The 11,794-nt window shown below is 42.9% G+C and overlaps 1 protein-coding gene across 1 annotated transcript in view; it reads left to right on the top strand.

The window, feature by feature from the left end:
* Positions 1 to 11,794, top strand: part of GAS7 (growth arrest specific 7) — a 75,421-nt gene that overhangs the window by 31,120 nt on the left and 32,507 nt on the right. The window contains exons 5-6 of the mRNA XM_026068542.1: positions 22 to 75; positions 10,630 to 10,719. Coding sequence (XP_025924327.1) covers positions 22 to 75; positions 10,630 to 10,719 — 144 coding nt within the window. The remainder of the gene's footprint in view (positions 1 to 21; positions 76 to 10,629; positions 10,720 to 11,794) is intronic.

Genomic DNA, 11,794 nt, shown 5'->3' with positions numbered 1-11,794 from the left:
GCGCCGCGCCTGTCTCCACAGAGCCCGGGCTCCCCGGCGGCGCCGCGGAGGCAGAGCAAGGAGAGCAGCCTGACGGTGAGTCCCCGCGGGGCGGCGCGGGGCGGGCGGGGGCGGCCCGAGCGCCTGGGCGAGCCGTCGGGGAGTGCGGGGGGCCTCGCCGGGCTGCGCCGCCGCCCCTGGCAGCGGGACGGGGCAGGCCGAGCCTCGGGGAGCGCGGCGAGGGGGCTCCGCCGGGAGCGCAGCCGTTGTCGGGGGGCCGCGGAACTGGTGCTCGGTGCTGGGGGCCGTGAGCCGGCGACACCCACCCAGCCCTGCGCCGGGGCCGGAGCGCCGGGGCTGGCAGGGGGGCGGCACGCCGGGTGGGAGGCAGGAGCTGGGCCCCGACGGCTCCCGAGGCTGCATCAGCAGGATCAGAGACTGCCCGTCGAGCGAGCGGTGCCTCTCCACTTGGCGCCTGTGAAGCTGCATCTGGAGGGCTGCAACCAGTTTGGCGTTCCCCAGCACACAAGAGACGTTGATGCAAAGGAGAGAGGCTGGTGGAGGCCGGCCAAGACGAGTAGGAGCTGGTGCGAGGGATGCGTGAGGGGAGGCTTGGGAGCTGGGTGTGTTCAGCCCGCAGAGGACAGGCTGAGGGAGGGTCTCGTTGCAGCCTTTCGGGCACGTCGAAGGGGCTCGCGGAGAAGGTAGAACCAGGCTCTTGTCAGAGGTGCGCAGTAAGAAGACAGGAGCGACGGTCGTGTTGTAACAAGGGAAGTTCCAGCTAGACGTAACGAACAAATTCTTCACCATGAGTAATTTTCTTGTGGTTAAGCACTAAGTCAGAGTCCCGGAGAGGCTTTGGGATCTCCATCCTTAGAGATTTTCAAAACATAACTCCAATATGATTTTTCTTATGATTCTGAGATGAATAGGAGGTAAGGAAGTAACTGAAAGTGGGAATGTACATTCTCCAAAGCTGCTGGCTCTGGATCAGGTGTCCTGAACACCTACTGAGCTGTTAGCCAATTTCTCTTTGCCCTTGCCCCAGAATGTCCTGAATACTTGCAGGGGTATTGAAAAGTTGAAAAAACAAAAGTTAAGGAGACCAGTCATTCCCTTCCAGACTGGAATTTTTCTCTTTTCTTCAAAGAGGTGTCAAAAGGTATTTTTCTGTGCCAAAGTGTCCAACTGGAGATTTGTGATAGAAAGTGTAGGCAAAGATTTTAGGTGTCAGTATGCAGTTAATCTTGCATTTGCTTTTAATCTTAATAATTAAATATAGCTGATTCAATTAAGGTGTTCTCAATATCGCATTTACAGACATTAATATCTTCTGTATGACTGGGGACCTCATCTGGAACATAGTTTGCAATTCTGGACTCCTCAGTACAGGAAAGATGTTTAAGAACTGGACGGAAATCAAAAGAGATTAACAAAAGTGACTGGAAATAGAATGGTTTATTTAAAAGAGAGTAATAAAGAAGATAAATGAGTAAACAATGATAAAGGAAAGGGAACAAACATGATTACAGCCTGCCAGCATTGGAAGGGTGTAAAATCCAAGGCAACAGAAGGAATAATTTAATGTTATACATTATTGCTTAATTGGATGACTGTTATTACAAGAAGGACTTTGTCTCATCTACATTATCAAGTATAGCTTGTTGCTTTAACCATCAGTGTGCCTAATTCCCTGATTTTTTGATGATGGTAGATGAGGTTTCAAAAGGAACATGCATAGGTGTCTCAGATGGGACTGGAATGTAAGGCATGTAGATAGTGTTTTCTGGAAAAAGACTTAAAATAGATTGTAAATAAATAAATTCAGTAGTTTACTCGGTTATCAAAATCGGTCTTTAGGAATGAAAAATGTGTTGTTACTAAGTTAATTAACATATAGGTAGTTTGGTACAGTTATGAAGTAATTATAAGTCAACTGGTTTTGACAGATTTGCAAATGTCCTGGGGAATCAGCTGCAGAATATTTGGGGACATGGTGGCTGGGTTTGGAAAACTGAACCATCTAGGTGGTTCACAGCCTTCTCCCTATCTGGGTCTGAGAGGCAGGAGCAGACCACAGCCTGAATGTCTTGTCCTGATGGGCTGGACATGGCCTCTGGGTAGAATGTTCTGTGTTTCAGAGCACCGTACAAGTGTGAAAGCACTCATATTTCTGCAATACTCGCTGTTTCCAGGGGTAAGGACTCAGGTTGTTCACTGAGGGTGGTTTTCTAATGTTTTATCTGCTGGCCTGTGTGCCATCTGGTAGTGTCTGCAAATCAAGGAAGTGTTGAATGTTATGTAAGGATCGCTGCGCATGCATTTCTCCAGCAGAAGTCCTACGCTTTAAAATATGGTGCATCAGACAGACAAAAACAAGCTAATTTTAACAGCTGTTTGCCCCAAGCCATTGCTTGCATCAAGGAAGTATTGTGAAAGAGGGTATTCTGATACTTAGTATAAATGGCAAAGCAATGTAACTTTTACTTCCAGTAGGAGATTATATTTGTTCAGCACTGCTCAAGCTGATGTTGGGCTGTTCTGGTTAACAGAGCGGTGGGCTTGTCCCTAGCTTGTGGTTAAATGGCTTTTCGGGTCTTTGAGTGGTCGGGAAGTAGCTTCCCTTCTTGCAAAAGGGAGTTGTGTGATTGATGTGGGGGTTTGAAATCCAGCAAACTTCCTTCCAAACAGCAATTCTGGGCTGTGCAAGCTGCTGAACTCTGTTAATGGCACCACCACCACCAGCCGCAGTCTAGCTGCTCTTTGTCTCGGTGCATTCAGCACAAGAGTAAGAATTTGTTACCACCTTCCTAGGAGTGTAGCTGCCTTTTATAAATTCAAAGAATAGGTTGGGAGCATGGGTTACTCTTGCTTTTGGCAGTCCTGAAAGTAGTTGTAAGCTAGAGTATTTCTTGTGCATATGCATCCAGCAAGAAGAGTAAGATGTTTTCTGTTCAGTAAACAGATGTTTCCAAAGCTGTTCATTTCCCTGCTTCCTTTGGAAAGAAAACTCCCTACTGGGGTTATAGCATAGAACCATTACGAAACCGCCATTTGTGCAAATTACTGATGCTTACTTAGGAAACAGAATTGCAGGCCTGTTGTCTGCATTGATTTTTCAGTGAGTTTCGAGGTGCATGTTGTTAGTTTTAACCTGCATGGTTTGCTATCCGATCTCTGAAGAGTCATTTCTCTGCCCATGTTATGCAGCCCAAATTTTGATTGAGAGACCTGTAAAAGCTGGAGCTCCTGCACCGTAGGTGAGGGAGATTTTACTGATAAAGAGCTTTTGGCAGGCTCTTGGGTATTGAATTCGTTTTTCTGTCCCTGCCCTGGAGAGATTAGGATCTGCTGTTTCTGAACATGCTGCAGAGTTCTTCCTTATTCCTCTAAGACTAGGAAGGAAGGAAAGGTGTTCAGGAATTATTCTTGCTCTAGTTCCGAGTTTAATTTATGGAATGGGCTCCCATGGTGATTTTTGATGTTATTCATAGCAACGCAGTGAAGATGATTTTCTTTCCGTAAGAAACAAAATTGTTTTCTTGGGTAAACTTGTTAATAAAACTGAAAACATTTGCGAATGACCCTTTAGAAACAAAGAAATCTCCGGGTGCTTTTCCTGTGATGCTGGGGGAGAACACCTCTTCCTAGCAACTGAGACGGTGGCGGTGGTGGTGGTGAAGAGCTCTGAGCATTGAACATGGGAGGAGGTGGGTGCAGGAGAGTGGGAAATAGTCTGTGTTTTTTCACAGTGTTAGCATCAAGTGCCTGAGCCAAATCAGGCACATACTCATCCCCAAGCTCCATTCCCTCTGGCTTCCTCCCTCTGTGCTAGGAGTGGTGGATCAGGATCCTTGTTAGCAGTCGTAACTTGTAGGTTGGGTAGCAGGTACCTTGCAAGATGGGCATAAGAAACATCCGCAGGTTTGTGTGAGCCATTGCATCTTTCTGTGGTGGGCAAGATTCAGGCTGCAATTTTGTTAACGGAGTTCACATTTATAATTCACGCGCATCGTTTGTGAGGCCGTGTGTTTCATCTGAAGAGCAGGAAACCTTCCAAATGTATCTGATAATGTTGTATTTCTGCATAATAAATTGCTTATGTGTGGGTTTCTTTCTGAAAAACACTTTAATGCCTTAACAAGGAAAGGCATGATATGGAAAATGCCAACATTTATATTACTTACATTGGACACATAAATGAATGTGTGCTGCAAAGGAGAAGAGAGGGTAGCCTACATGTAATGGCTTAGTATTTTGTGCGGCTTTGCTCTGCATCTCTGATTACCACAATATGAGGGTGCTAGTGATTCAGTTCCATTCTCCATTCCACCCTGGCATTGATAATATGGCTGAAGCTATCAGAAATTCCTTGCTTTGGTGTTAGGGCACTGACCAAATCATCTCTGGACCTTTCTACAGATAAAATAAATAAAGTGTGTTCCTAAACACTTTGGGAAGCAGAATCTAGCCCTCAAAATAGGAACTGTCTGAATTTTCTTTGTTAAAGTTTAAAACTTTGGTTGTTTGTTTTCCATTTCTGTTCTACCTCAGGCACAGTGGCACTCTGCAGGCACCTAAAACCATTTGTAATTTCTTGGTATTAAAGTTACCTAGTTACCTAGCTTCAGTATAGGCATGCCTGGCCTTCCCTGTCTTGATAGAGTTAAAGCTGCTCAAGACTTAGTTTCTGCTTAAGCTTTCCTGAGGTCTCCAGCCTTTGCATTTGTCTGTTTTGCCAGCATGGTTCCATTTTGGTCGGTGACTTTAGAGTACACTCATTGGAGTGAGCTGTTGTACTTCTTGTTTTCAGGTCTCAGTTGAGGTTGTAAAGCAAATGCTAGAGTTAAACCAAACACAGCTTGGCCAGATTGCTTAAGGTGCTGAGATTGTGCAGAGGTCAGGAAAAAGAACTTGCGTTTCTCAGTTGAAGAAATGAATAAATATGTTGCCCCTCTTTAGCGTCTTCGCTTCAGCATGACAAGGTAAGCTTACCTGCTCTCTGCCAATTTATTTATGTGTGTCTTATGTAATAAATACATAATTGATTATCTAAGCCTTGATCAAATTATCCTTGTTTTATTTATGTTGTTTGGCATTGTCTCATTTACTGGGGAGTGCTGATAGCTACTTCAAAGCCTCCAGTGTACTCAAATCTGTTAAATGCATGCGCATGTTCAAACCATCAAGGTTTATTGTTACCGAGCATACTGTTTTGGTACAAATCCTGTACAGTCATCTGAGTCCATGCAACTTTTCTTCTTTTGTCACCCTTTTACAACGCAAACATAAGCAAGAGACACCTACAAAGTAAACGGCTCGTTTTACCATCACTGCAAATACACTCATGTGAAGTATGAGTCGGAATATTTGTGTAGCTGCAAAGTGAAGAATTGCTTTTGCTCCTAATCGGTATAGAGGCAAAAGTATTTTCCTCTATTTCTTGAGTTTGGTACACAACAGAGAAATGCATCAAATAGTGTTGCTTGTCTCCTTTTTTTTTTTTTTCCCCCCATCAGCTTTGTTGTCACCATATTTTTTGCAGCATGTCTTCTCAGCCTATGTAAATTTTTCTGATCTTGGCAATCCAGCGGCTCTAACAAACGTATTATGGTGTCATTATTGTTCGGTGACAGCTGAAGGTATGGGTTGCTTTCCTTTTGTCAGTTTGCTTAGCATATGCGTGGAGTACTCCTTGCTGTTGTCTTTGAACTGAGGTTGCGTTGTTGCAAGCTGACAACACAATTATTTTTATTAGTGAACAGGTCGATGAGGCCTTAATATCATAATGAGGTTGATTATCGTCTGAGCTGGTCCAAGCAAAATCTGCCTGAACATAATGCAAGTCATAGTGCCTTGTTTTCTCTTAAAGTTCTGTAGCCCTGTCATTAGGTCGAGGTACATATTTTAATTTGCTTGGTTTCTTGCTAGCAATTATAGATGTAAAAATCACTTCCTGCATGATTTTCATTCAGGCCTTGTTGGTTAGTCACCATTGTTGAAAGATATTAGCACTTTTATTGTCTTGCTGTGTGAATTTGGATTTTGCACTTAACCTGATCCACCATCAAGTACAGTACATCTGTTACCATAGTCAGGATGTGGTTATTTTCTGTGTGGCAGTAATACAGTTAGAAGGACCACTTAAAACACAGAGCATTCTCTGTAAGACCACCAATGACAGGGTAATCTTCTGAGAGGGAAAAACCAGAATGCCTCCCCCTTTCACTGTGCAAAATTGATGTTCCTGATTTTGAGATGTGAATAGTTTGTGGTGTGTCCCCCACCAAAATTTATGGAACCTCTCTGCCTGTTTTACTTTCTACTGCTACTTATTTTTAATTTGCTTTTCTGTTTCCTGAGTTCCTGTAGCTTGGCAGGCATGCCCTCAAGAGACAGCACCTTGTCTCTGAGGTCCATGAGGTGTTGACATGTAAGCACATGCAGTGCCTGTCCACAGGGCAGTGTTTCAGGCTACCTTCAGTTGGAGCTAGAACCAGAGTGGACTATGGTTGTCTACCCAAAATATTCATTGAGTGAGTGGGAGATGGTTAAATCCTCAAAGCCAGAAGCTATTGAAACCTGTGTCTCACATCCCATCCCTACATATGGGTGCATAAAACAACTTATTGCTAACCATAACCATTTCCTTTGTCTTTGCTGTCAGAAGATGACCTACGTTGTTTCTCACTTACACTAAGCAGTTGGCCTTTGTGCTAAATGACAAAGCAGTTGTATGCGGGTTTTGAGGATGCTTTATTTTTTTTAAGGCAAAACTACAATATACTGTATTATTTCAGAAATAGTATGTGACCGTGTCAGTGAAGAAGCACAGTAAGGAACAAGAGCAGCTTGTGATCAGCCATTGCTTTGGTCTTGGTAACTTATGTAATAAAGTACAACCTTTTCTTTACCTGCAAGGTGTGTTGTCATTTCGTGTTGTTTCAACTCTGTTCCGGGTCAGTGCATGTCAGAGGCTGTCTGGTTGTCTGTGCCCTGAAAGTAGCAATTTGGCTTGAAGTTTCTAGCTGGTATTTTTAAAACAGGTAAAGTTGATCAGTTCTAAAACTCACTGCAGGGAGTGAAAAGAGTTAACCTTTTTCAACAGAGTGTTAAACTAATACGTGTTTGCAGCCCCTTATATTTTAACTGCCTAGTGCCTGAGAGCTGCTCAAGAAACCTTTCCTTGTTCTGGATGTGCACAAAAGAAAGGTGGCCAACCAAGTCCCTGATCATCTGAGAAGATGCCAGCTTTGGTTGGATCCAGTATCCACTCTTCAAATTGCAACATCTGCTTTTCAATCCCTTTTGATTTGAGAGAACAGAACTCTTTAGTATTGCATGATTATTGCTGGGTCACTTGACAGATTATTGAGAAACACTGACGAAAATTATRGATGTCCTTAGAAAAATTTTTGTTCTTTGTTTTTGGGGTATTCTTTTTTCTTCCTGCTCTTTCTTGTTTTGGAATCACTAGAGGCAATTAATGCAAAATGTGTATTTGATAAAACTAACAAGTGTTAGTCCACCCCAAAGCACCTGTAAAGGCATGTGATTTGAATGGGCATATATAAAGCTTTTCTTGTAAAGATTTGCCAGGGGGGAGGGCAGGAGGGAGGGGATAGTGGGTGCCTCTGTTTCCTGTTTGTGAATTGTGGATGGTGCTCTTTAAATTACAGACAAACTGTGAAACTAGACTTGTTCATGCTCACAAGCCTGAAATAATGCTGTGATGAGTATCAGAAGAAAATTCCTTGAGAAATTTAGGATTTTAGGTGTTAGATCACAGGCGGTAAATAAACACAGATACATCCGCTAAACAGTGAAACTAAAAAAGAAGGAGTTGTGAATGCGTTTTCAGGAGATTCAGGAGATTTCATGTTCTTTATATAGACCTTCTGTCCAGGAGACCCTTTCTCAGCTAGATGATGTAGCAGAGAAGGTATCTTCCACAATTTCCTTCTTAGACATTGATTAAGGTTTATAGTTGAAACTTAGTTTGCATTACTTTCTTTCTAAACACTGGTATCAGAGTAGCGTGTGCTTAGTGTTGCATCTTCTCTATCAGGACTCTCTGTAAAGCAGGCAGGAGCCAGCTCAAGCACTGAGTAGCTGTTCATATATAAAATGGACCCTCCAAAATGAGCAAAATCACATGATATTGCTTTTACAGGTGGGTGGGTGGGTGTCCCATAGTATTGCAGGTTACATTGTGACTGGATGCAAGAGATAGTGAAAGAACATCTGCCTGGGGACTGTTGGACAGGCATTCGTCCCACTCTCCCTTTTCAGAGGTGTCAAAGTAGTTTTCATTTGCTTGTTATTATGGGATGTTTTGAGGTGGATGAGCASTATGGCACCTGCTGCAGTGTATTTCTGATCCATACTTGCCATATACTGCTCCACTGGCTCTGGAACCATGTGGTCAAGTTTCTGAGCACTGTCATTGTTGCAGTGATATCTCCTACTATTGTACCGTAGCTGTCCTCTCATTTAAGTACATCTCTGGGCTTGGCTTGACACAAAGTTCTTTCTGCATCTAGGCAAAGAAGTGGCACACACTCATAGCTGTTTAGATGTACATATTGCTGGCTTTTCTCTTGTGCGTGAGCTTATTCTAGAAGATTATAGGCTCTTTTTGCAGGCTTTTAGGTCTGGTGGTCCCTGAATTGAGAAGGGAAGATAACCTAACCTACTTAACCAGTAAACCAGGGCAAAGATGGGCTTTCAGTGCCATCCTGAGATAATTGAGATGACAAGGAAGAGGCAGGAGAGAAGAAGGTTAGCAGAGACGGAAGGCTGCCTCTGGAAAACCTCCATCATAAGTGGCCTTTGTGCTTGACACTGTGATAGTGATTCAGGTCAGCCTAGGATAATGAAGGTGCCTCTTCACAGAAGTCTAGGCAAGCCTAGCTGAGTATGACTCTTTACTGATGTAGCCCATCATGCCTTAGGAAACCTTGAATGCCTGGACAAGAAGTGCTGTGTGGAAGTGTTAGCAGAAGAGTTTGCAGTCCTGCAACTGTCTCACGCATGTTCGGCTCTGAACTGAGTTGAAGTTTTGTAATTCCTGATATGTTCTGGTGCGGGAGCATGGAAGAGGTGGGAGGTGCTTTCACCAGCACTCATTGTCCAGAAGGAACTGCTGTTTGCAATGGGTGCCCTGTTGGAGGCTTGACTTTGGCTAGGAGACCCAGTCTTACTGTCGCACAACTGCTGAATGCAAAACTGATGGTGAAGTTGGAGTCACAGTCTCTAAATTCCTCCTGGTCAGATCAAAGTAAGGTGAGAGATGGAAAGGAAGTTCAGTGGGAAAGATCTGTAGCTAAGGGTCTAGCTAAGGTGATTGCCAAAGAAACCACAAAGACAGGGTCTTGAGCCTGCTGTTGAATGGAGTTGGAAAGCTCTGGAAACGATGATCTTTCTGGAGAAGGGGGATGAAGAGTCTGTCAGAAAGCTCTTGCATTACATATAGGACAGCCACTGAAACTTTGGCACGGGCAAACAACAGGGAGCCAGAGCGAGATTGTTGGAACAGCGCTATATCCACTAGTGATTTTATATACATTGATCTGGCATCGTTAGTTTATACTAGGTCAGCACTTCGCAGCATGTTGCTGTGTCTTTTTGATCCTCTCCGAATAGCCTAAAGGCAGATTTACTGCTTGTTAGCAGCACTGCCTGAGGTCTGCCTTGAACATTTAATTAAGCAAAGAAAAAGCATGCAGTTACATTTGTGAGTCTCTTCCATCCCTAATTTATGTTAATCCCTTGATTAATATAAAAGTACCCATCGTGCCTGATGAACCCATTGGCTTGGTAAGAGGGACTGCTTTTAATGTGCCTGCCCCACAGGGATTTTAGGACAGCATTATTTACTGAACACTGACTCTTGCTGATGCTTCCCCTGAAGGGCTTAAGTAAGTCTAGAGTTATTCTGCAGTAGTTGTCACACTCTTCATTTACCCCCTGCTTTTATCAGGCTGCATTTTTTAGTGAGATAACTTAATGAGAGCTTGAATGTTTTTATGCCTTTTTTAATAACTGTATAATGAGTTCTCACAAGGTGCTGTGTTTTTTGCATACTGAAGCTTAGCTGAATTTAGAGTTTCTGTCCCTTTTTGCAGGAGTATCACCTTCATCTGAAAAGGTCTTTGAGATAGATTGAAGGGCTGTGCACTGAAAAAATAATACCTTTTTTGTAATTCTGTAGGAAACAAAAGTAATCAAGATTTTCGGATGAGATTTGCCATTAGCAGTGGCTTCAGTGCCGTTTGCTGCTCATGGTACTATTAGGTGTTTCTTTAAAAGCTTGCGTTTCTTTTGTTCCTTTTTTCTACCACAGGTTTGTTAGGGATCTAAGAGGGCTCCTTGTATAGTAGCTTTCAGAACTGAGCAAGTTTTCTTCATGTGAAACTGGTAGTTTGTTTTCCTTGAAGCTGACACTGCAGCTTGCTCTGAGGAGCTTTCTGAGAGTGCTTATCTTCTGTTTCCATGCAACAACTAATTTGTCTTTACTGACATGCATTCACAGTAGATTTTCTGGTTGGAGTGTGCGTATATAACCTTTTATTTGCATATTTCTCATCAACAGTTAAATTTGCACTGCCTTCTAACTGTCTTTTGGGATTTCTTTTTTTTTTTTTTAAGATAAACTGTGTGACCTTCCCCCACCCTGACGTAATGCCGGAGCAGCAGTTGCTGAAGCCTTCAGAATGGAGCTACTGTGATTATTTCTGGGTAAGTAGGCAGCCAGCCACATGCCATATTGCAGCTTTTGAGCTTCAGCAAAAGTGAAACAAATAGCTGGACTTGTATTAAAAGGTACTTAAGAATTTGGGCTGAACTTCAATGCATTAGGGCAGTGTGAGGGAGAATGCAGAAGCCCGGTGAAGATCGTGTAGAAACCATCTAGCTGGTCTCAGAATGTAGAAAATTGTTAGAAGAGTGCCCAGAAAGGCAGATTGAGCTTGTCCAGCTGGAAGCTTTGGTCACAAAATGGAAAGGATGTGGGAAAAACTAAATATCTCAATATCTCAGCCAGAAAGGCTGTGCAATGGGAGAGAGAGGGGACAGAGAGGTGGATGACAAACGGAATATTTAGTCAGTGTTTCTCAGAACACAAGAACTAGGGATGTACAATGAAACTAGAGGTATCATTTGAAACAAGCAGTTAGTCATGAACTTTGTGAATGCATCAAATTGTACAGATCATTTCCACAGAATATTGTGGAGGCCAAATGATAAATAGTGGGGGTTTTTTGTTTGTTTGTTTGTTTGTTTGTTTGTTTTAAAGCATGAGATTTGTGAAGGACAGGCCCATTAAATTCAGTAAGTCAGCTCTTAAATCAGTTTGTTCAATGCAGCCTTCAGCACGAGGAATCTACAGTGGCTGTGTATTCTGTGTATGCCCTCTTATTTTTAGCTCCACTGCTAGAGGCAGCATCCTGAATTAACCTTTCGTTTGTTATGGTACAGTTGTCCTTAAGTGTGGAGTTGATAGAAAAATTCCTCCACTGGAAAAGTCTCCTTTTTTGAGGAAATATTTCCCCAACAATGGAAATTTTATGAATTGCACATGTGTTTTCAATTAATGACTGTTTCAATTTAAAAAAAATCAGTTTYATTAAAAAAAAAAAAAGTTTGGTTGTTATAGCTTCAACAACACTTCCACTCTTGAATACTCGGCATTTCTGTTTTAGGCCTGCGCAGGAGATTATGACAAATTGCAGTAACTTACTAAAATACACTAACATAATTGTAAATGATTATGTTGCTATGTCAAAGCTGATAGTTTCTTCGGTTGCTTCCAGTC

Source organism: Apteryx rowi, unplaced genomic scaffold (genome assembly GCF_003343035.1).
Source record: "Apteryx rowi isolate R43461 unplaced genomic scaffold, aptRow1 scaffold_275, whole genome shotgun sequence".
NCBI classification, from domain to species: Eukaryota; Metazoa; Chordata; class Aves; order Apterygiformes; family Apterygidae; genus Apteryx; species Apteryx rowi.
This window is presented reverse-complemented; position numbering and strand designations above follow the sequence as displayed.